Source organism: Lissotriton vulgaris, chromosome 4_1 (genome assembly GCF_964263255.1).
Source record: "Lissotriton vulgaris chromosome 4_1, aLisVul1.2, whole genome shotgun sequence".
Lineage (NCBI taxonomy): Eukaryota > Metazoa > Chordata > Amphibia > Caudata > Salamandridae > Lissotriton > Lissotriton vulgaris.
Window position 1 is genome coordinate 920055832 of NC_141691.1, and position 26623 is coordinate 920082454.

Here is a 26623-nt window from a genome sequence, read left to right on the forward strand (position 1 = left end):
GCATCCCAGCGCTTCAAAGACCCATTCATTCCTGATGGCTCAAAGGAACAGGAAAGTTTTTAGCATCTTTCTAAACCTAAGATGGTTCTCTTCCAAACATATGGTGTCTGGTAGGTTGTTCCAGAGTTTTGCGGCCTGTAGGGAGAAACACCTGCCACCCATGCGGATTCTCTTTATCCTTGGAATTGCCAGTAGATTCTTATTACTGGATCTTAGGGTCCGGCCGGTTTGATAGAGGTAGAACATAGGTTGGATTAAAGCTGGTCCAACCTTAGCCAAGGCTTTATGAACAATGGTCATGTCCTTGAACTCAATTCTTTGTTGCACTGGCAGCCAGTGAAGTTGCCGCAGCGCTGGTTTGGCTGAGGTCCTTCGCGGAATGTCCAATAGCATCCGGGCCGCACAATTTTGTGCAGTCTGTAGGACCTTGACTGTCCCCTGTGGGGCCCCTAAGTAAACTGTGTTAAGTAGTCCAGGCGAGATAGTCAGGGCCTGTACTAAAATCCGCCTCAAAAGGAAGGAGCCCAATGATTTTCCTAAGTGATCTTATCAGGGCATAGCATGTAGCTGCTACCTTCCAGGCTTGCACCATGAAGTTAAGAGCAGGGTCCAACCAGACTTCGAGACTCTTAATTCGATCTTTTGGTGGAGGAGGCTGCCCAAGACTACCCGGCCACCATCCCTCCACCATGGAGGGTGAGTGTGTCCCAGCATCATTACCTCCGTTTTTGCTCCATTGAGTTTCAGGATAGACTTGTCCATCCACTCACGGACTCTGCTGAGATAGGAGGAAAGATTGTCGTAAGTAGACTCCTGCCCAGACAGGGTGATGACTAGCTGGGTGTCATCAGCATAGGTCACCAGTTGCACCCCCCAGGGAAGCACCACCTCGGCCTCATATAGATGTCAAATGAGGTCAGGCTGAGGGTTGAACCCTGGGGAACGCCACACTGTAGTTGCATCTGGGGGGATGAAACATCATCCTCGAACACGGCAAAAGTACGATCAGAGAGGAAGGAGTGGAGCCACCTCAGTGCGGTCCCGGTAATGCCCATATTGCTCAGCCTTTGAATCAAAATGGAGTGATTAACCATATCAAAGGCCGCACTGAGGTCTAAAAGCAGTATGGCTGCGCAGCTTCCTCTGTCCACAATCCTCCTAGTTCCCTATATTACTGCAATAAGGGCGGTTTCAGTGCCCTGCTTGCGCCTGAACCCTGTCTGGGTGGAATGTATCGAGTTATTATTTTTGAGGAGTTTACATATTTTACGGCTAGCTTACTGATGGTGGGCAGCAGGGAGATGGGGCGATAATTTGCCCAATCCTCTGCATTCAAATTGGGTTTCTTCAGTAGCGCCTTTACTCTTGCATGTTTCCACAGAGGTGGAACTAGTCCAGCTGCCAATGAAGTGTTAATTACCTCCTGGATCACCGGAGCCACAGTTTCCGATACCAGGTTAAGAATGGTTGGTGGCGCAACATCCGCCGGAGAGCCTGATTTCAGGTTCCCCAAATGAGACTGAACTTTCAGGCAATCGAGCGGAATGAATTCCTCAAGCAAGATCATATCTCGAGGCGGAGGGAGAAGTGGCCCTATGGAAGTCTCCTGAAATGATGAATAAATATTTTCTACTTTTAAGACCAAGAAGTTTGCTAACTCCCTAAAGCGAGTATGGGCAAGAAGGGGGTCATTGATGGGAATTGGAGGGGTAACTAAGGCTTTAAAGATCTTAAAGATTTCTGTAGGGGAGCTTGCAGCTGATGTAATTTTATCCTGATAATAAATGGACTGGGTAGCTTTAATAGCATGCTTATAGTTACATAACGATGTTCTGTAACTATCTTTGTTGACTTCAGAGAAGTCTTTCCTCCACATCCTCTCCTTCTGCTTGCATACCTGTTTAAGTGCTTTAAGTTCGGAGGTATACCAAGATTTTTATTCACCCCGCTACGATGGGAAAGTTAAATTTTTTGGGAGTGAGAGGTCCAATGATGTCTCCAACCAAAGACTGTCGCGGGCATTAGCTTCAGAGGGATCATTACTAGCCTTAGGCAAGGTTTCCCTAAATTTCGAGATCCATATATCAGTTGGTAATTTGGACCAAACTCGGCTTACTTTCTTAGTGATGTTAGCAGGCCCTCGCGGTTCCAGGGGGGTCAGAGAGAAGAACAGGAGAGTATGGTCCGACCAGGGAACCCTCACAGAGTTATCAAACTCCAGCGTGCTCAAGTTGGTAAAGCAGTGATCGGGCGTGTGTCCTGCTTTGTATGTAGGCCCTTTAACGATTTGTTTGAGGTGGAGCATCTCCAATCCTGTCATCAAATTCTGACATGCCGGGGTGTCTGGCTCATCTATATGGATGCTTGTACAGAAACCCTATCGAAGCAATAACACATGTTGTTAACATTGTTGGTGTTAAACCCTCAGGTGCAGAATCAATCTGAAATGTCGGAAATAGTCTCTCAATATGGATTACACTTGGTTCAATACAGACCATAGCCACTGTACCACTTAGAATTCGTATCACTATCAGCATTCATTGAAGGGGCCACACAAGTCCGTGGACCCATGGCTAATAATGCATTCAAAATTTCATCTCCTGAACCACTATCTGTATCTGACTTCTTTTCATCCTTATCTTCTTCATTCCTTTGCTTTTTATTCATTTTCTGCTACTCCGGTTTCTCAGTAGTAATAGCTGGGTATAGTCTAGTTCCTTAGAATATGGATTACCTCCACCTCTTTTGGTCCCCATCCCAACCAGCACATCTGCATCATTGTTCACTGCTCTTCTAGTTTTATTCCAGTATTTCTCTTTCTTTCTAATGTGCGGTCATCTCAAATATTTAATGTTTCATGTTGTATGTGTCTAGGTTTTCTCTCAACCTATCAATAATTCTCAGTTCAAATATACTATATTTTAGAAAGCTGAAAGGAGTCTCATTTTCAGTGATCTGGCACCATTGACAAAGCCATAAACATGTATGCAACCCCAATTCTGAAGATAAAAAATGTGCGAGTGTACCCTTGGGAGGCACTTCTTCAATTTCTCTTACTGGAATTGTCACATCACCTCTTACATGACTCTTAAATACTTTGAAACACTTCATTTTTACATTAATTCAACAAATCGCAAACTAAGTAATTCAAATTTCAATTGTTTTGATTTTTTTACGTATTCATCCACTTTCTCCAATCCTGTTACAGCTTTTAATACTTGAAGATTCATGAACTAATCTCAATGCGGCACTTACACAAAAAATGACCTATCACAGTACTGCACTCTGTGTCCTCATCAACCAATAACAGCATGACATTACACCAACCAACTAATCTCAGTGTGGCATACAGATGTACGATCTCACTCTGTGCAGTGGTTCACCCTTCTTTACAATTCCCATCCGTACCCACAATTCTACAACTAAACAACTTATATGAACACTGTTTGGCTCCACTAAAGAAAACAAAATCAATTCACCATTCAGAATAATAAGGTTTTTATGCCTTCTGACTTTTTCACACAAAGATTTTCTGACAAGTAAATGATGTCTCGGCCAGAGGGAAAATCACCCATTCTGTAGAATTTAGTACTACCAACACCAATCAATATTCATACATTCACAACAGTTAGCTATAATCCCTATCCCAATTGTATAGTTAACAGTACCTCACGATCTGTAACTTTAATCTTTAGCAGACAAGAAAGCCATAACATGTATTCTACACTTTTCTCAATATCCTGGGTTATTAGACTACTTTGGAGTCTGATAACCTCTTCAATGTTGTCACATTAAACAAGTAAGCATCATCAATTCATTCAAAATGCAAACTCCAATATCTCACGAATAAAGAACAACTATAATCAGAATTCAAGACGCACAACCCTTTTGGTATTCATTCATACCTTCAATATGGCAACCACCATCAAAATTGCACCTTATCTGTCTTCAGATTCTGGGTATTGGAACTCTATCATTACTCTAAATTGGGCAATTATTTATAGCTCCTCTTCTCAGAATGTAAAACGTTCATCTGCTACCAAATTTGGCCAGTTAGAAAGGATTTATTGCGATCCATTTCCCCATACCAGAACTTGCTGGTGGCAAAAAACTTACAAATTAACTTTGCTTATTTTCTATCTTCCCCTTCCTTTTTTCACCATTCTTTGTGCTTTAATTGCTCCCCACAGTTGTAGAAAATATATTGTTGTATATTGCACATGTTTGAAATGTTCTGTTTGTTTTAGATTTATCACCTATTTTGTGTTTGATTGTTTTTCAAGTGTAATTAGAAACACATTTGTACAGTTTAAGAGTATGACACTCATGGTGTAAATATGGAATGCAGAAATGTGTCTTTGTGTGTCTTTAATTCATGTTTTGTAGAACTTTGATTAATTGAAAAGTCATTCCGGTATAAATAAAAATACCTTGTTGAATACGACAGGTAGCGTGTTCAGCTTTCCGTAAGTTTGGATATAAATGTAGGTGACAAGGCAATTTTTTGGTATGGTCGTACCAAATTTGCTGGAGCAGGAATCCGTTCACAATTAAAAATTGTTCTCCGTTTACCATCTCAGTGACTGAATGCCGCTTTTCTCCAATAGGTCAGTGGACCTTTGCCATCGTTTTAGAGAATATCTGGAATAATATATCACATAATAATAAGTTTCTAGTCAATAATGTGAGTTTGGTATGACTTAAAGGGTTTTACTAAAATCTTTTCCGGAAGTCCTCTTTAGTAGATCACAAGTAAATCCATAAAGTTTAGCCATTAGAATCATCAGGTGCGGCTCCTCCTCTAAGCCGTAGGAGTGTCGCCCCACTGCTTTTCATCCCCACAAAAAAGGACAAATAAAATGATATCACTGTTATTATCATTACATTTTTCCATGCCGAGACAGTTTTGCGGGGCTGTGCTGCTCACAGAGCAGGGGAAGGAGTGGTTGGGGCACTTAAGTGCTCATGATGGTTTGGCCGGCCGTCTTGGGCCGGCCTAACAATCATGCGCATTTAGCATGTTCTCCACCGTTCTGTAAATCAAAGCCTGGGTGGAAAATATGCCCAGGCTCCCAGTTCCTGTCTTAGCTCCTAACCACAGCGCTCAGACCAATCACAACACTGCTGTCATGGTGACAGCAAAATTCTGATTGGCTTAGGGGAGCCTGGGTGCTTCTGGTTCGCACAGAAGAGGACGGAGAGATCGGAGGAGAGATGGTAGCTGGCCAGCAGGTAACTTATTTTTTAAAAGTTTTATCTATTTATAACCACCTTACCCCACCCTACCCCACCCTACTACTACTACTGCCTGGGAGCAGCCGCCACTGCTTGCAGCAGAAGTTCAGGGGAACCACCAAAGTGTCAGTTAAGAATGCACTGCTTTAACATTAGTTCCTTTACTCATCAAGCTGTTGTCTCTGCCCATGAGTCCACCAGATAACATTTTATGATAGGCTGTTAGCACTCCACGAAAAGAAATTTAATTTAACAACAACATTTTAAGTCCAGCAATTTAGAATATACACTCTTCTGAGTACTTTATTAAACATCTAAAACACTGTTTATCATTGTAATTTTTATTAAAGTGATTATCGAAATGTTCTATAAATTGTCCGTTTAAGAAGAATACGACTAAAATGTAGCATATCACGTTCTAAACAAATGCCCAGTGATCATTTCTGTTAGCACCTGGAATTGCTTCCAAAAAGCATTATGCATCTATGGTTCGATGACATTTACTATCTGACTGCGCTATCACATTTTGCATTTGATAGTGTAAAATTTGCAATGGTTTTGTTGTGGAGAAATAGAAGGGGTACACAGATTTAGAATAGCAAACCTAATTTTTCCCTATTTTTCTTTAAAGGCACTCTGCAGCTACAAGGAAGGTAAGTATTTGTTTTTCTTTGTTTTTATGTATAAACATAATAAACCGGCCAAATAAGAATTTGTCTAGAAAAATGTCAAATTGATTGTTAAATACAAGCAACGTAAGAAAAGCAAAGGGTACATTAGTGCATAGTCATATGAAGGTTCTCCAAGTAGTCCTCGGTCGGATTTTATTCACGGTGGCTGGAGCATCAATTCTGTGCAATTTTCTTTTCACACAGATCTGCGACTATTATAGAGCTGTTCAAAAATTGTGTTACACGCTTATTTCGAGGGGAGTTTCTTTCTTTAAGTGTTTTTCTGGGTATCTTTTTATTCGTACTTATTAGATTAACTTCACAGGTTATTACATTTCCGTACATAATTTTTTACTAATTCTGGGAACTTTCTCCTATGTGCTGCTCCTTCTGGAAATGTACTTGTCTTGATGGAATACTTCTAGTGGTCTCAATGTTAAATCTTGTTCTTATCATTGCTGTGTTTAAATTTTCTTCAATTCAAATAATACATGTGAAAAATAAACCATTGTTCGCAGAAATCATACATTCAGTTAGCCTCTTAGCTGTAGTGGACCTTCTCGCTTAGAGCGCATGCCTCGATGACCTTGGCCACATATAAGCACTTAGCCCCACAACATTACTTTAATCTGGGATATTCAAAAATACTAAAACAAACTTTTTTAAAGTTCAGACTTGGAGTGTTACCAACTACGCAGCAGCTCCCACCTTGGAAAAGGGAGCAGGCTTTTACTCTCTGTAGTCTGTGCAACAAGGATCTGGGCGACATCATTCATACAATCTGCACCTGCAGGGAGCTGTGTCAAGAAAGGAGACAGCTGCTAAAAACTCCCCTCAATCAAAGAGGTATCAGGACAAGGAGACAAGCTGTCCTGGCATGCTTTGATCCCTCATCACCACAACTGAACACTAGGTTAGTTACATTTCTCGAAGCAGCTCGCTTAAAAATGCCAAACTGATCGTCACTTTGTAGACTATTGCGCTATGGGGGAAATTTCACTAAGTGACTGGATAAATCTTACAGCGGACTACACCCTTTCACAGGCAGTAAAGACAAAAACATCTGGGACATTTAAACTGTATTGACATTGAAACGTCTTTTGCAGCTCATGTTGCGACGCTCATGAGGGAGCATTCACTTTTAAATATGGAACATTTTAATATGGTTGTATTAATTGTATGCATTGCAATGGTTTTAAGTAACTATGCAAATAAAGTTTTACCTTACCTTTTACCTATCTTAGCTGTAGTGGACTGCTCTGACATACAATAACATTTCACAAGTCAACATCAATTGAAGGGGGGTAAACTTTTTAATCACTTTTTGGAATATAAATGTCCTTTTGTGTTCCTTAACAGTTATGTTTGTTTAGCTGAGGAGGCTGGGTGCGAATTGCACATTGGGAAAAACACGTGTAGCACAAATTAAGCAAGTTTTGTTTTAATTGTAATTTTTAATAGAGCACATTTCTAAACCCAATTCAGGTTGCTGAAGAAGATAGGCTGGCACATCAGTTGGTCATGAATGAGAGTTTTACAAGCATGAGTATGTGTTAACATTTCTGTAGTTTTATTGGCAGTAGGGGTTGGTTCTGTGGAAAACCTGCTTGCTCTTTGATGGCTGGCCTCTTGTAACAGTGATCTAGCACACAACTGGCTGTCCAAAAAAGAGGCTGAGTTTCTAGTCTAGAAATCGCCTAGGATTCCCTATTTCTACACCATTCCCAAGATACACAAGGACCTAGAGCACCCGCCAGGGAGACAAATAGTCTTGGGCATAGGCTCCATTTTGGAACCCCTGTCCAAGTTCGCGGATGCCTTTTTACGCCCACTGGTGCAGGCTACAGACAACTATGTAAGGGATACAAAAGCAATGCTATAAGTATTACAAAATCTACTGTTAGATCCAGAGAAACCGCTACTCCTAAGCCTGGACGTAGAAAGTCTTTACACCAGTCTACCCCATGGCGAAACACTCAATATTATTGAGGAGATTCTGTTTTCCAATACGTGGGAATACCAGACTCCCAGAAGCCTCGTAATGGAATGTATTGCCCTGGCACTCACAAAAAATGTTTTCCAGTATGAAATAACTCTCTACTTACAGAGGCATGGGACCAGCATGGGGAGCACCTTTGCTCCCAGCTTAGCTGGTCTCTATGTCCATCTTGAGAGTAGCAAAATTAACCATGAGAGCAACCTGTACAGGCACAACATCAAAACCTGGAAGCGTTACATTGATGATGTGCTGGTGTTCTTGGAGTGTCACAACCAATCCATTGAGCAATTAATGGAGTGGCTCAAACCACAGAACCCTGAAATTCACCAGCACATCATCCCGTGACTAGCTGGTCTTTCTGGATCTGAATATCTACCCGGAAAGGGGGAAATTGAAAACTACCACGCATTTCAAACCTACGTCAAAGAATTGTTAAGGTATGATAGCTTTTATCCACGCCACCTACGTGACAATCTCTCTTACGGTCAGTTTCTTCACCTCAGACGTAACTGTACCAACCTCAGTGACTACAAGGAACAAGAAACAGACCTGAAAACCAAACTCTCAAATCGGAAATACCCTACACCCATCATAGACAGAGCAATGAAAAGAGCTTGCAATAACAATAGGGAGGCACTCCTGGAGGATAAATTTCAAAAAGACCCCAATGCAAGACCAATTTGTGTAACCACCTACAATACTCATTAGAATCAAATTTCCAAAATTGTGAATACGCACTGGAGAACCCTTGTATGTGGCGATCTGCATTTAGAGAAACCACTGTTCACTCATAGAAAGGGCAGAAATTTGAAGGACATGCTGGTCCACTCACGACTCCGTACAGGAACAACCACACATTCTCACAACCCGGCCTTTCAATGGGTCCAGGGTCATCATCCCTGTTGCAACTGCAGCAGTTGACATCTGACCATAAAAAGTAGATGGCTAAAATTCAGGAATGAAAAAACAAAACAAGGGCCGGGCAGTTTCGAGTTTGTGTCACAGTACGCAGCCTAGTCTAATAAATCACTAGGTTGGACAACCATTTGTATTGATTGACTTTTTGTTTTTATAAAATGTTTTCAAACAAATTTATGGCATCAAGAGATACAACACAACATTCATCACAGAATACAAATACACATTCAGTGAACTGAGAAGGAAATATCAAAACATAAGTGTGTGAGCAAAGGAATTGTCATACATAAATAACATAGACAACTATCAAAAGGCCTCAAGTTAGTCAGTCATAGAGGCTCCAATCCTGAATATGCAAACAAGGGGACTGTTACGTTTAGAAAAAAACCTCCTTGTTACAATCCTCACAAGATACACAATAGATCAAACATTAGGTGCCAAAGCTGGGAATAACATAGGAACATATCAGCAATTCCAGAGTGTGTTTGAGTTCATTCCTAGCGTGCCCTAGTAATTTGGTATCTTGGAGGTGAGAACGTCGACGCGTTTCGAACCCAATACAACTACACGGGTTCTCCTCAGGACATGGACTGGTGGGGTCGTTGTCACTGTGAAATAATTAAAACACGGTGTAAGTGAGGGAGCTTATTTAAATCGACTCATCGCATGGACTCAACCACTTGAAAGTAAAAAAGTACCTTAATCGTGGAATGTTCAAGTCACTCCCTGTGGGAAGAGTGGAGTGAGAGGTCTGAATTAGAAACAATTTACCAGTGTCTCAAATGTCTCAAAAATTGCTGCATCGGATTTGCTTTGAAAAGCAAGGCATACCTTGACAGTAGGCGAGGTTGCCGCTGGGCAGGGAGATGGTGCCGGCCGTAACCAATTGTTCAATATATGAATCTGAAATCTAAGGAGATGGTTGAAATTGCTTAGTATTGCTCCTAATGCCGTAAGGGTGCACGGGTGTGAGCAAAAAATGAAGGCACTGGTCCTACCTTTTCGGCGGGGCAAATTTGTCAACAATGCGCGAGTGTAGAGGCGGCAGCCGCCGCGCTGGCAGGCGTACTGTTGGAAAGAGAGGCGAGCATTTAGACGGACGCGATTACGAGCGTGTCCAAAGGTAAAGCATATTCCTAACGGATGACTTACTTCTCGGCGGTGATTCCGAGGCGTTGCAATCCGGCACGCTAAGGCTTCTGTGAGACAGCTTGTTAGCCCCGGGGGCGTGTCTAGAAGTATTTCAGCAGCTTCTGGTCATAATGAATTGTGGGAAATGTAGTTTATACACTCGAGCACCATTGTTGGAAAAATGCGAATGAAATGTGCAGCGCGAGACATGTATAGAGGTGTTCATGAAGTACATGAATACGTAAACTGGTAAATCTCTATAATTCACACAGAGTTGGTACTAAACGGACACGAGAGCAGCAGCAGGCACGAGCAGACTTACGCTACAGACAAATGGGGTATTTATAGATTGCTGAATTCATTCATATCATTCAATCCCGACATGGCGGTATTGAATTTTAAAATGAGATATGCCTCTTTTTGGGCCAGTCTTGCATCAGGGTCCCCACCGGCACCGGGGACATTTTTTATACTCGCCAGGATTGTCCACTTCAGGTCATTTGCTGAATGTTGTTCTTTCAAAAAGTGCGAAACCAGCGGTGCAGTGAGTACTTTGTTATTAATCCGTGATCTGTGTTGGATTATGCGTTGGCGCACTTCTTGTGTGGTTTTTCCTATGTATACTTTCCCACAGGGACCGGTTATGGCATACACTGCGTACTTTGTTTTACAGTTTGTAAAGTCCTCATGACGCCAGTGTTTTGTTCCATCAGTGAAATGGGTGCCTTCCATAGTCAAGCTGCACACCGAACACGTTCCACACTTATGGTGTCCTTTAACTGGGCCCATGTTGAATAGGGTGCTTTGTGTCTCCCTTTTGGTTACCCCCCTGGTGGAAGAAATTTGCTGCCCTATGCTGCGATTTTTCTTCAGTGCAAACAAATGTTTGCCGATCCCGGGGATTATTTCCTCTACTAGGTGCCAATTGTTCCGGATGATTTTTTGTACCGGAGTTGTGTGGGGTCCAAATGTAGACGCGCATACCATCCGATCAGTTTGTGGTTTGACCTTTTTCTGTAACAGATGTTCCCGGGGTGTCCATCTTGCCCTCTTCATGGAGTGTTTTAAGAGCTTGTCAGGATACCCTCTCTCTCTGTTTGTTAGTGAGGGCTTCACCATGGATGTTGAAGTCTTCAATTCTGGAACAGTTCCTTCTCACCCTGAGGAATTGTCCATAGGGGAGGTTGTTCTTGAGAGTCTTCGGATGGTAGCTTTTGTAGTGCAGAGAATTATTTTTGTCGGTTTTTTTCTTGTACAGAGTCGACTTGAGACCATCGGTTGTTGCTTTGATCTCAACATCGAGGAATGGCATAGTTCGACTGTCGTATGCCAGGCTGAACTTGATGTCTTGACTTCTGTTATTCAGCCAGCCATGGAATTCTTCCTGAGATTGTGGTGTACCATTCCAGATACACCACACATCATCTATATATCTCATCCACTGTCCAATGTGGGCTTTGTACGGGTTATTGTTGTAAACGAACCTTTCTTCATATTGGGCCATATAGAGTATTGCCATCAGGAATGGCAGTGAGTGGGAGCAGAGGAAATTTACCATCTGCAACAGCCGCAATGTTGTGTACATGATCACATGCCCCTGTGGCCTAGAGTACATTGGCATGACGTCAAGACCGGCGAGATCAGAATTGGCGAACATAAAAGCAATGTCAGGTGTAAGAAGAGCACAATGAAAATAGCATCCCATTTCCTATCAGAAACCCACACAGTGAATGACCTACATTGGACAATATTAGAGCAGTTACCATCCGAGAATGGCTTATTGGAGAAGAAACAACACTGGGTGTTTCGCTTGGGTACCAGTACTAACGGATTGAATGATGATATCCAGTTGGAATCAGTTCACATATACTTTTGCATATCAAGTAATAACCTTTTTATACAGGGGGAGCTCTTTTCAACTGAAAACCACCTAGAAGGGTGTTGCCTCAGAATGCGCTACACAATAACATGTATGTGTAACTACCAGACTCTAAGTGACATTTGGTTGCTTCTTGTCCTATAGTCCCAACATCTTCTTTTTCAGTGGAAGTTAAAAATATTTTATAAGCCTTAGCTGGGCTCTGTTCACAAACTTTCCGTTATGTAAGTATTTGCAATGTATTACTTTCCAGGAGAAGTATTTTCAATGTCTATTGATTATACACCACTGACCTAGGCTGTAGTCTTCCTAAGCCTTGAGACTCATAACCACTAGAATTTTGGGCACCCATTACTCCAACAGAATGCCCACGGGCTCTTCTATCACTCGTTTTTAGGGCTCGACCTCTGCTAATGCGCAAGCGCATTGCAGGTGTCGAAACATCTTGGGGCTTAACCAGAGCTTAACCATCGGCAATTTGATGCTGTGCCCGAGAAAAGCAAGCTCAATGTGCAAGCGCATTGGCAAAAAGCGCGTGCACATCAAAGCCACCAGCCCCCCTCCCACAGGCATCTCAAGCTTCCCCCAGCGTGCGCTCGGCCTCAGGCCGGCATTTTTCCTCCCCTAATTATTCAATTCACGGCCGGCTGGCACATCAAAGGCTGCTGCTCCCTGTGCGTCTCGTCACCCTTCCTCCCTTGTTCTTTCATCGGCCTGTGAGGAGCTGCATGTTGATTACCCAGGTTGTCAAAGGCCACCAATCCAGTCAGTTCATGCAGTGACGTTCAGGCTTGGGCAGTTTGCACAGTCTTCTTTGCTCTTATTTAAGCCTCATCCTTTTGATTGAAGTGATTTCCCCTTTCTGCTCCTTGGTCAATAACTTAGCGAGTTTACCCAGAATGATCCTAATGGAGAGCGCTGGTCTCAACTCACTATTGAGGGCCGCCGGCCTAAAGGTAAACTGCTCCCTCGGTGTCATGAGCTGCTTGGCTGAAGCCCTGCTAGATCACCTGTGACTTATAGGGCAGACCAATGCGCCGTGTCTTTGACGTCGGGATTACTTACTAAAATCGTCGTCTTTCCTTGAGGCAGCTACAGCCTATTCTCTCCTAGAGGCCCCTCCCACTTACTGCTGCCTCCCCAAGTCATTCTTCAAATTAGTCTCGCAATGAACTATTTTCAAGGTTTCTTCATCTTTATGCCACTGATGTAATCGAACCACTGGCTTTAGAACTGAGTAATGACTTGTACCAGGAGGCTGCCTGACGTCACTCATGCAAGACTCTTTCCAGCTATCTTTCACTTCCGTTCTGTTTCCAGCAGCCCTCATTTTGCTGCTATGCCCCTGTTATGATGACCAAAAGCCACTGGCGAAGCTTGGTCGCTCAACAATGAATTTAACTGTCTGTCTCGCTGAATTATGCTACAATCTGGAACATTACATTATCTCTAAAGTAAAGTTCCTTGCAACAATTTAGTAAGTGAAGGAAAGGAAATTTATGGGAACAATTTTCTGTCTTCAGCCTTGTTACGAAATCTTGAAATCAATGGTTGATACTTTGGTGTTATTTCATGGTACTATATTAAATCTTGGTGCTTTAAATTAGTGTGGTGTCTGTTGAACTGAAAATGTCGATCACAGCGGCTCTACAAGTTGTTGAGGATTGTAGTGTTCTATGAGCATGTCCTTGGTCTCGCTACACACAGCTTTGTATACAACGCTCCAATGAGAACTCTTGTTCATGATTGTATTCTTTTCTTGTTATTCAGTTCTCTGTATTCATTGGTGGCTTTCCTACCTATTCCGTTTGTTCTTTAGCTGGAGCACATTACCCTGGCTTTTGATTGGCAGCATTCTTCTGTTATAACCACTATGTCATTGGCCACGGCAATCTTATCATCTGCTGCATGTTGGTAAGCAAGACTGTCTCTTCCACTGCTGGTTTTGTGCTGTATGCATGCAATCTGGTGTGATAGCATTTCCTATTTGCAGAAGGACATGGGTGGGCTGTGCAGGCGCTATGCTGGAACACTTAGATGGACGCGCTAACAATGGATGCCTTGTTATGCATTGAGGGACTTAGGAGCCATTGTGTCTGTTTGTTGGTGTGCTTTCACCGCCAGAGATCAGTGCTCTTAAGTTTCCTAGTTGCATGGCATGCCTGAGTAGGTTATCCAGGCCGCGCATTTTCTTTGTATTCTGGGGCTTGTAGTGCTGGTTTCATAATTACTACTAATCCCAGAATGCAGTGTTAAAGAACTGGGCTGAATGAATTACACATGGAACTAAGACATTTTAGACATCTGCAGAGGCGTCCCAGGTATTAAGGAGTTATGATACCACAAACTTACGGAGCTGTATTATTAGATACATAGTTAACAAGTATTCCCAGGTCCATGTATGATGTACAGCTCCAGTCCAGGTGTTTCCTTTGAATACTGGGACTTGTAGTCCTGCTTCATAAAGGTACAAACAAGTCTACAAGCCTCAGAATTTAAAACAATCAACCACAAGCAACAAGCTAAAAACCGGTCACAAACGGGCAGATTCTCAGAATCTGCCCCTTTGCGACCGGTATTTTTGCATTTGGGATGCATCATTCCAAATGCAAAAATCGCAATTTAAGGAATCTCTAAATTGAGATTCCTTAATCCCTTCCATGTTCATGACAAGGTCAGCTCGTCATGCAGTACACTGGAGCTGTGCTTATGACGAGCTGACCTACTAGTCATGAACAATGGGGATTGAGTAAATGCAGCACAGGAGGGGAAAATCCCCTAGCAGCCAAGGTGTTAAATTGTGATTGCATTTAAGGATTCCCAAATTGAGATTCCTTAAATGCAATGAATCAAAGTAAAAAAAATGAGTGATTTCGCTAATAGGAGTAGCCAATTAATTTGCAAAAACTTTGAAAAATGCACTTTTGTGCATTTTTCAAAGTTTCATGTTGCGCATACACATGCCCTTAGGGCATGTGTGTGCACAACATATGTGCACAGATCAATTTCAGGGGTGCAACAGGGTGTCCTTTTGACACCCTGATTATACCAGGGGAAACCCAATAAACCCTTGTAGGCTTGGGGAATAGATCTGTCAGACTTCTCCTTGATGTATCCCCAGGATTGTATTGATGCTATAAAGGGGCCCTCCTCTAGATCATCCCAAGTCTGGCACTGATAGTTCGCAGACTGTTAAGGAGATCAAGCGGGGGAAAAAAGAAGGTCCGGAGGGGAACTGCTGGGCTGCTGGAACCGGAGACCTGTAATATACAAAGCACGGAATAAGTGGCGCAGTGCTTGCTATACTGAACAATATCTAACAATGGGACTCGTTCCTCACCTGTATACAGAATCAGGAAGGCTGGGATATCAGGTAAAGAAATGGGCAACTTCTCATCCCCAGGTTCTACCTTTGTAGGGATATGAAATACCAGACGGCCCTCCAGTATCTTGGGACCTCCTATTTCTCTACCTCTCTTCTCCTTTTGTCTTTCGATAGATTTCTTGAATACATTGACTCATGCATTCATAATGTCATAGTAGGTGTACATAAACTCTGTCTCCTTAGTCTCTATAACTCCAAGTTCCCTCCACGATTTGTTATTGCATAGTACCAAATGAACCAACAAATAACAGCAGCCCAGCAAAAGAACGAAGAAACCAATGAAGTTTGCTCAATTCAAAAAAAGCTCCAATACTCTGGAATATGTTCTTAGTGAGTTAGACACTGTGAATATAGCGTTCAATAACCCCCAAGACCAAAGCAGTAACAATTTGTTTCAAAAGTGTGTATTGAGTAAACTTTTCCGTGTTTCCCAGCCACTAGAACAAACAACGACTTTGACAAGAAAAAACCTGTAATTTAGGATCTTCACGATGTGGCCGCTTCCGAAGCCCCAGCTAGTAATCCTCGGCTTGCCAATCAACAGAACCCCTGGAGCAGGCCCCCCAAGTCTGAGGAGGTAGGCGCTTCCTAAGCCTCAGCCAGTAAACCAAAGGACAGGGAAACCACACCCGAAGAAGATTCCTGGAACAAAACAGTGAAGGCGCTTCCAAAGCCACCGCAAGTAATCCACGAGCAAGATGAGAAGTGAACTGAACACTCCCCCAGAGATTCCAAACCCACAAGATAAACGCTACGCCTGCAACCACAATCGGCAGCGCGTCTTCATGGAAATCACACTATATGCCTTTTCCTGGCGCATAACGTCATTACAACGCGCCGCCCAAAGGATCATGGGATGTGTAGTTTTTTGTCCCGTGATACTTCCCGAGCGCAAGCAGTGATCTACCAGCGGTCGGGAATCCTGACAGAACACCCCCCCTTCGACACTCACTGACTGCCACCAGGCTTGCCAGGATCCAAGCGGTGAAACGTTCGCACAAGTCGAGGAGCATGTACAGCTGCAACAGGCTCCCACGAGTCCTCCTCTGGCCCATACCCCTTCCAGGATATCAAATACTGTAGTTTGCCTCTCACTCTCCTAGCATCCAAAATACGTCTCACTTCATATTCAACGTCCTGATGCACTCTCACCGGTACCTGGGGCTTGTTGCCTGGACTTTTTGCAGGTTTCAGAAGAGACACATGAACGACCGGATGTATCCGGAAATGAGGAGGAAGAAGCAATTTCACAGCCACAGGGTTTATATGTTTGAGCACCTTATAAGGTCCGATAAAGCGAGGGTTGAAAACACTGTACTTGTGAAATCGAATGTTCCGAGTAGACAGCCACACCCAATCCCCCTTGTTGTACTCAGGACATGACCTGCGGTGTTTATCTGCCTGCTTCTTATACCTCTTTTTAGCTTTTTCCAGGTTATTCCGTGCTTGTATGACAGTGCTTCGTAGAGTAACCAATCGGGATTGCAACGTTGGGATCTTCACCTTAATAGACGGCAAACTCAAAGGGGCAAATCTGGGGTGAAAACCGTAGGTACAATAAAATGGAGTATACTGAGTGGATGAATGAATTGCATCATTGTACGCCACCTCAGCAGCCCACAGCCAATCAACCCATGCGTCAGTGGTGGTGTCTATGATATTGCTTAAGTGTTTGGTTCAAACGTTCGGTTTGACCGTCTGTTTGGGGATGAAAGCTTGTGGAGAGGGAGGAAGAAATACAAAGTTTCTCACACCAAGCCTTCCAAAACCGTGCAGTAAACTGAGCCCCCCTGTCAGACACTATGGAACGAGGAAGCCCATGCAACCTGACTACATGTATGAGCAAGAGCTAAGCTAACTGACTAGCTGTTGGAATTTGTTTACATGAAATGAAATGCCCCAACTTCGTTAAATAATCCACCACCACGATAATGGCTGTCATACCCTGATCTTTAGGCAACCCCACCACAAAGTCTACAGAGAACCTTTCCCAAAGAGTCACTGGAGTAGGCATAACCTGCAGAAGCCCCTGTGTAGGACGATGATCACTCTTGGCTTGAGAACAAATGGTACATTTTTGTACCCATGCAAACGCGTCAGGACGAATGGTAGGCCACCAAAATCTTCTCAGCATCTTTTCCAATGTTTTTATTCCTCCGATATGGCCTGCACATGGAAGGTTGTGACACCATTCAAACGCCTTTTTTCGCAGACCCAGTGTAGGCAATAGCACCTGTTGGCCTTTCATTGGAAACCCCTGTCTGAGTTTCCACTCCGGATGCATTCGAAACCATGTTTTCCATTCAAAGGTCTGGATCCCTCTCTTGATTTTCTGGATGAAGTCTTCTAGGCGTATCACTCCCACCACTTTCTGCGGTTCAATAATGCTCCTCTCTGGTCCATCCGTACAGGGGAGTTTTCTTGACGCGTCAGGGCGTCCGCCTTCCTGTTTTTGCTTCCTGGACGAAAGGTGACGATGAAGTGAAACTCAGAAAAAAACAACATCCTTCTGAGCTGCCTGGGGGTCAGTTGTCTGGCAGCCCGTAAAAACTGCAAATTGCGATGGTCGGTATACACAGTGATTTGATGAGACGCTCCCATTAACCAATGTCTCCATTCAGTAAATGCATCTTTAATAGCTAAAAGTTCTTTTTCGGCAATTGTGCAGTTTTGCTCTGTTGTGTTTAGTTTGCGTGACATAAATGCAATGGGATGAAGATGTCCTGTACTCATTTCTTTGGGATAGTACTGCCCCTATTGCCATTTCTGAGGCATCTGCTTCCACCACAAACGGAAGGTCCGGGTTTGCATGCGTAAGAACTGGGGCGGTAACGAAAGCTTCCTTCAGTAGGTCAAATGCCTTGTGTTCGGCTGTGCTCCACAAGAAAGGGATGTTTTTCCGAGCCAACCTTGTGAGTGGAGTCACCATCTCAGAGAAATGCGATATGAATCTTCTGTAGAAGTTCGCAAATCCTAAGAGACTTAACATTTTTTGGTCTAGGCCACTCCACAATCGCTTGTACCTTTCTCTCGGCTATGACCTGACCCGACGGAGTGAGCATGACCCCTAGAAACTCAACGGTGGTGACATGAAATTCACATTTCGTCAATTTTCAGTACAAGTGGTTAAGTTGTAAGGCTTGGAGAACTTGGCATACGTGACCCTGGTGTTCCAGCTCCGTGTTCGAATAAATCAAGATATCATCTGTGTATACCACAACAAAGATGTCTAAAAACTCACGTAGGACCTCATTCAGAAAGAACTGGAAGGAAGCAGGGGCATTACAGAGCCCGAAGGGAATTACGAGATATTCAAAGAGCCCATACCGCGTCTTAAATGCTGTCTTCCATTCATCGCCTTTTCTCATCCGGACTAAATGGTATGCTCCTCTTAAATCCAATTTGGTATAGATCCGGGCAGATCGCACTTGCTCCAACAGGACTGGAATTAATGGCAATGGGTATTGATTCCTGATTGTGATGGCATTTAACGCTCTGAAGTCGATGCAACAACGCAACTCTCCGTTCGCTTTCGGTATAAAGAAAAGCGGAGAGGCCACTGGGGACCTAGAAGGTCTAATGAATCCTAACTGTAGGAGTTTATCCAGATATTCCCTGAAATGCGTTGTTTCCGGTTGCGAGAGTGCGTATATCCTTCCGCATGGAATCACTGATCCGGGTACCAAATCTATTCGGCAGTCGTATTCCCGATGCGGTCGTGATATCTCGGCCTTACTTTCACTAAATACTTCCACAAACTCCTGGTAACAACGTGGTAACGATACCTCCTTTTCAGCTGCTGTATTTATGGCCTGCATGGTTGCCAGAACACTAGAAGGACAGGGAGTTTCAATGTTACAGTGTTCTTGACAATAAGTGGAATGCAAATCCAACGATTGCTCAGTCCAATGCACTGTGGGTTCGTGTTTCTGCAACCATGGGAGTCCCAATATCACCCCATAGTGAGGAGCATGGATGAGATTAAATGAAAGATGTTCTTTATGGTAACATCCATACCAAAGTTCATACTCAGGAGTGTGTTGGTTGATCGGGCCTGATTCCAATTCATGTCCGTCTACTGCGAACACCACTTCAGGGACTTGTTTCAATACGGGAGTTACCCCCAATCTGCGTGCTTCCTCTTTATCCATAAAACAGCCCGTAGCTCCCGAATCCACCATAGCTCTGATTTGTTTTGGGGCTTGGTCGATCCATAACTCCATATCCAAAAAGAACAAACGATTACCAGCATACTATTCACATGTCACGGAAGGGATAAGTTGCTTGCTTGAGTCACTCCCTTCTGGTGGACTCAAGCACTGGAGTTTTCCGACCCTTTTTCTACTGATGAAGCAGCCACTTGTCCTGAACGAAAACGTCCCCCCTTTGGGTTTTATAGGGCATTCACGCAAGAAGTGTCCTTTTTTTCCCGCAATAAAGACACAACCCGAATTTGCGGCGATGCTCTTTCGCTGAGCGTCAATGAAGATCTGACAGCTCCAATTTCCATCGGTTCCATTTTTCCTTCTGACTTTTCTCCACCGTTCTGTTTGTCACCCATGGGTAGCGGCCTGTCCTTTCTACCATGGTCTCCTTTTCGTTCCCTTAAACGATGGTCCAACCTCAATGCCAATTCGATCAGAGCTGCACATGTAGTAGGTTGGGGGTCGACCTGTGCTATGACATCTTTTAAGTTCTCTGTGAGTCCTTGATAGAACAAGACAGTTTGTTTTGCTTCGGGCCACTCCATTTCTGCTACTAGTCTCCTAAAATGATTCAGGTAAGTGACTAAATCAGAGGATCCCTGTCTAAGCACTAACAATTCTTTGTCTGCTGAAAAGGTTTCTGCTCGCCTGTCAAATGTCTTTTCGAACTCCACTCGAAATAAATCCCAGTCATACAGAATGGGATCATTACTCTTCACTATAGGAACTGCCCACTGCGCTGCCTCACCCCCCAGGTACGATATCAAAAAGGAAACCCTAGCTTGATTGGTCAAAATAAACTTTGGTTTACAAGTGAAATGTAACATCACTTGTGTCATAAACACTTGCACCTTCTTCCTATCGCCTAGAAATCATTCTGGAGGAGCTAATGGAACCGGGGAAGGCATTTCTACCACCACTGAAGCAGGTTGAGGGGCCCCTACATCAAAAGGGTTATGCTGGAACACGTCTACCCTTGCTTGCAACGCTGCCGTCTCTTGACGCTGTGCCGCAAGTTCGGCCTGCACAAGGCCCAAGGCCGCCATCACGCCATCCATAGAGGCCCTCCTTTATCAATACAACCGGGGGGATACTTATACTTGGGCCGATTATTCTGTCAGACTTCTCCTTGATGTATCCCCAGGATTGTATTGATGCTATAAAGGGGCCCTCCTCTAGATCATCCCAAGTCTGGCACTGATAGTTCGCAGAGTGTTAAGGAGATCAAGCGAGGGAAAAAAGAAGGTCCGGAGGGGAACTGCTGGGCTGCTGGAACCGGAGACCTGTAATATACAAAGCACGGAATAAGTGGCGCAGTGCTTGCTATACTGAACAATATCTAACAATGGGACTCGTTCCTCACCTGTATACAGAATCAGGAAGGCTGGGATATCGGGTAAAGAAATGGGCAACTTCTCATCCGCAGGTTCTACCTTTGTAGGGATATGAAATACCAGACGGCCCTCCAGTATCTTGGGACCACCTATTTCTCTACCTCTCTTCTCCTTTTGTCTTTCGATAGGTTTCTTGAATACATTGACTCATGCATTCATAATGTCATAGTAGGTGTACATAAACTCTGTCACCTTAGTCTCTAGAACTCCAAGTTCCCTCCACGAGTATTTGTTGCATAGTACCAAATGAACGAACAAATAACAGCAGCCCAGCAAAAGAACGAAGAAACCAATGAAGTTTGTTAAATCCAAAAAAAGCTCCAATACTCTGGAATATGTTCTTAGTGAGTTAGACACTGTGAATATAGCGTTCAATAACCCCCAAGACCAAAGCAGTAACAATTTGTTTCAAAAGTGTGTATTGAGTAAACTTTTCCATGTTTCCCAGCCACTAGAACAAACACGGACTTTGACAAGAAAAAACCTGTAATTTAGGATCTTCACGATGTGGGCGCTTCTGAAGCCCCAGCTAGTAATCCTCGGCTCGCCAGTCAACAGAACCCCCGGAGCAGGCCCCCCGAGTCTGAGGAGGTAGGCGCTTCCTAAGCCTCAGCCAGTAATCCAAAGGACAGGGAAACCACACCCGAAGAAGATTCCTGGAACAAAACAGTGAAGGCGCTTCCAAAGCCACCGCAAGTAATCCACGAGCAAGATGAGAAGTGAGCTGAACACTCCCCCAGAGATTCCAAACCCACAAGATAAACGCTACGCCTGCAACCACAAACAATCGGCAGCGCGTCTTCATGGAAATCACACTATATGCCTTTTCCTGGCGCATAACGTCATTACAACGCGCCGCCCAAAGGATCATGGGATTTGTAGTTTTTTGTCCCGTGATACTTCCCGAGCGCAGGCAGTGATCTACCAGCGGTCGGGAATCCTGACAAGATCATTCAGGTCAAAAGGTGCTACAAGGGACTTGATTTAGAGAAAAAAGTCACTCAGTTGGGTGTTGTATTTAGAATATCACACTCCAGTGTACCAAAGGGATATCACATGTGTAGAAAGTTCAAACAGAACAAGTCAAACATTGGAAGGAGAAAATTACACGGAGAGAGTTAAAAGTATATTCATCAAAAAAGTATTTTATGTAGATTCAGTAATGTAAATTACAATTCAAAATGTGGGGAGACAAGAAATAAAAAGCAAAAGAGTAATGAACAGAGGTATAGATGACATCAACACATCAGTTTAAAACTGTAACATCAACTCCTATAAGTTAGAGCAGGACAACCAGAAAAATTAATTAACAATGGTTGTGTGCTAGTGCTCGTGCAGCGTAGATGGAGATGGTGTAAATGTCGACGTTTCGGTCTATAATGCTGCCGTCATGAAGACCATCATCGGGACCAAACCATTCATTGCAGGTAAAAAAAACCCTGTGGATTCCCGGTTGAGAATTTCCGTTATTGGAAGAAGGTGTCGGAGAACGAATCTAGACTGGGGCGTATGAAATTACGCTGGTGATATATATCCTATTAGTTGAAAGAGGTCCACAATATGGAGCCAAAGGAAAATTGATTCCCAGAAAAACAACGGAACGATGTGAGCCCAACCGAGACGGGTCTTAACGTTAACGGAAATTCTCAACCGGGAATCCTCAGGGTTTTTTTTACCTGCAATGAATGGTTTGGTCCTGATGATGGTCTTCATGACGGCAGAATTATAGTCCGAAACGTCGACATTTACACCATCTCCATCTACGCTGCACGAGCACTAGCACACAACCATTGTTAATTAATTTTTCTGGTTGTCCTGCTCTAACTTATTGGAGTTGTTGTTACAGTTTTGAACTGATGTGTTGATGTCATCAATACCTCTGTTCATTACTCTTTTGCTTTTTATTTCTTGTCTCCCCACATTTTGAATTTTAATTTACATTACTGAATCTACATAAAATACTTTTTTGATAACTATACTTTTAACTCTCTCCGTGTATTTTTCTCCTTCCAATAATTGACTCTTGTTCTGTTTGAACTTTCTACACATGTGATATCCCTTTGGTACACTGGAGTGTGATATTCTAAATACAACTCCCAACTGAGTGACTTTTTTCTCTAAATCAAGTCCCTTGTAGCACCTTTTGACACCCTGGCACCCTTGAAATTGCATTCTCAATTTGCTATTCGCTAATTGAGAATCGCAAATTGAGAATGTCTTCCCATTCATTCCTATGGGCCTCTACGCCCATAGGAATGAATGGGGAGGTATTCCTTATATGCAATTCGCAATTTGCGAGTCGCAATTAAGGAATGTTTAGAAATCGCTATTTTTTAAGCAATTTCTACATGCATAGGCTTTTGCGATTCTTTATTTGCGATTCCTTAAAAATCGCAATTAAGGAATCGCAAAAGCCAACATTGATGCATGTGCCTGTACAATTTTGGAATGGAGCAGCAAATTGCACATGAAGCCCACCTGCCACAGTGCCAGGCTCCACGTACATCTATCTTCCAGCATGATGCACCAAACTGCCTCAAAGTTTGTGCGTGACGATTGAAGCAACTCCTGCATCCCTGCTCGTCAGTGCCTATTTTGTAAAGAAATAAGTGCAGAGGCCCAAGTTTTGCCCAGAAGCCTGCAGCCAGCACTATTGATGGTCGGGGCACAGAATACTAGACTGCGTGTCTTGATTCCATCTCAAGCCTTTTTTATCCACCACCAGACACTCCCTGCCTCTTAATCCCACTCTTGCAGGATCTTTTTCATCCCTGCTTTCTCCCTTTGTCACTGATTTTCAGGATTTCACTTCCTCATTCTTTCCCCTTTGAGAGTTTTATGGGCTCGACCTCTGCTAATGGGCTTGCGTATTGCAGATGTCGAGACATATTGGGGCTTAACGAGAGCTTAACCAAACGGGCGATTGGATGCTGTGCCTGTGAAAAAAGCGCGTGCACGCATCAAAGCCACCAGCCTCCCTCCCACAAGATTCCCCCAGTGTGCGCTCTGGCATTTCTCCTCCCCTAATTATTCACTGCCCAAGGCCGGCCGGCACATCAAAGGCTGCTGCCCCCCGTGCGTCTCGTCACCCTTACTCTCCCCTATTCTTCCCTTCTTGCCTCTCCCCGCCCCTCCTCCCCACCACAGCAATGCCGAGGGCTTGTTTCACGTGTTGGCTTTGGTTGCACATCCTATTTTACATTTGTACAGTGTTGACTTCGCTGTCTATAGATTTAGATTTGCTTTGTGTAGTTGTTTGGCTCCATACACATGGCGATTCTCTGTTGTCTTGGATTTTGCTTGGCCTATGGATGTGCTTACATAAGTCTTGTATAGCTCAGTCTTGTTATCGGGCTGTGTTTATAGATTTTGTTTGGCTTAATATGCATGTGTAGTTCCTTCTGGCTGTACACGTTTGACGTATTTCTCCTAGTCCTAGGTGGATTTTGACCTTTTCCCAATACCTGAACAAATAGTATAGCTTTAATGTGTGATTCAACTTTGTGCGTTAGAAGTGTGAGTTAAGCCTAGACGGCGATTGCAAAATCTCTTGTTACGAGAAAAAAAATCTTAAAGGGTTTAGAGCCCTGGCATTACTTACCTTTACTTACTACTAGTTGTTTTCCACGTTACTCGTGTTTCCTTTCTTCCTGTTGGTCAGTGCCTCCTCCCTCCAGCTTCCTGCTTGGCTTCACATCTTTGTTCTTGCTGTGGCACCTGGCTCAAGTGATGTTTTCGGCATCCAGTGTCCTTCCACTGGCCTTGCATTTGTAATATCCATGTTTTTTTTTTACTGTCCATCGTCCACATTCTATTTTGTTGCTTGCCTGTCTCTACCACGACCTCACGTCTGTCGCTGCATGCTTCTTCCCCTTCGTTGCTGGCCTGTCTCTCACTACCTATATCCTGTCACTGCATGCCCCTTCCCCACCCCATTGCTAATTGCCCCCCTTAATCATAGGTTGTTTTATATAGCGCAGAGTCCACTGGAAGGACTTGGAGTGATTTAGATGAGCACCAGTTAAATCAGGCTCCATTTTCTGGATTCTAGACTCCCTCCTCCATTGCCCAGAGGCGCTGACAACCCTCCACCATCGCCTGCTCTTTACACTCGCCATGACTCACGAGAACGCTGTGCCTCTAATTCGAGGGGAGGAGGCTGACACCCTGTCCCCAGCAGGCCGCCTCCTCGCCAGACTGCGCTGTTTCTGTAGCTGCCGCTTATTTTCACTTTTTAGAAATGCTGCAAACATACAGGACGTGTTTATCCGATATTTTACTTCCTGAGGCGTAAAATCTTCTGTGCAGAAACGCTTCTAATATTCTCACCAAACAATAGTGAGTAAAAATACTCCACTGCCCACAACAGAAGAAATGAAATGAGGGATGCGCTGCCCCTCTTCTCTCCGCTCTCTTTACTCTCACCACTCTCCCCTCCCTCTCACCTCAATCTCCCCTTTCCTCACTATCCCCACTCTCCCCTCTCACCACTCTCCTCTCACCACTATTCCCTCTCACCACTCTCCCCTCTCTTCCCCTCACTCCCCTCTCCCCTCCTCACTCCCCTCTCCCCTCCCTCACTCCCCTCTCTCCTCCCTCTCCCCTCTCCTCCCTCTCCTCACTCTCTCCTCTCCTCACTCTCCCCTCTCCTCACTCTCCAATCCCTCTCTCCCCTCCCTCTTTCCCCTCTCTCCCCACTCCCCTCTCTCCCCACTCCCCTCTCTCCTCACTCCCCTCTCTCTTCACTCCCCTCTCTCTTCACTCCCCTCTCTCTTCACTCCCCTCTCTCTTCACTCCCCTCTCTCTTCACTCCCCTCTCTCTTCACTCCCCTCTCTCTTCACTCCCCTCTCTCTTCACTCCCCTCTCTCTTCACTCCCCTCTCTCTTCACTCCCCTCTCTCTTCACTCCCCTCTCTCTTCACTCCCCTCTCTCTTCACTCCCCTCTCTCCTCACTCCCCTCTCTCTTCACTCCCCTCTCTCCTCACTCCCCTCACTCCTCTCCTTACTCTCCTCTCTCCCCTCTCTTATTCTCTCTCACCTCTCTTCTCCTATCTACTCTCTACCCTCTTACTTCTCTCCTCTCGTCCCGCTACCCTCAGCACCTCCACAGCATCACTCAGGGGCACCACAACATCACTATGCGCCACTACAGCATCACTGAACGCCACAGCATTACTCATCGCCACCACAGCATCACTCAGCACCACCCCAGCATCAATCAGCACCACTCACCATCACCACATCATCACTCGGCATCACCCCAGCACCACTCAGCTCCACCCCAGCACCACTCATCCTCACCACAGCACCACTCATCATCACCACATCTCTCAGCGCTACCCCAGCATCACTCAGCAACACCACATTATCACTCAGCAACACCACATTATCACTCAGCAACACCACATTATCACTCAGCAACACCACATTATCACTCAGCGCCACCCCAGCATCACTCAGCGCCACCCCAGCATCACTCGGCGCCACCCCAGCATCACTCGGCTCCACCCCAGCATCACTCGGCGCCACCCCAGCATCACTCTGTGCCACCCCAGCATCACTCTGTGCCACCCCAGCATCACTCTGTGCCACCCCAGCATCACTCTGTGCCACCCCAGCATCACTCTGTGCCACCCCAGCATCACTCTGTGCCACCCCAGCATCACTCGGTGCCACCCCAGCATCACTCGGTGCCACCCCAGCATCACTCGGCGCCACCACAGCATCACTCGGCTTCACCACAGCATCACTCGGCTCCACCACAGCATCACTCGGCTCCACCACAGCATCACTCGGCTCCACCAC

At 44.5% G+C, this 26623-nt stretch overlaps 1 protein-coding gene across 1 annotated transcript in view; it reads left to right on the plus strand.

Moving 5' to 3' along the window:
* Window positions 1-26623, plus strand: part of SYCP2L (synaptonemal complex protein 2 like) — a 1791741-nt gene that overhangs the window by 278305 nt on the left and 1486813 nt on the right. The window contains exon 5 of the mRNA XM_086966882.1: window positions 5867-5888. Coding sequence (XP_086823008.1) covers window positions 5867-5888 — 22 coding nt within the window. The remainder of the gene's footprint in view (window positions 1-5866; window positions 5889-26623) is intronic.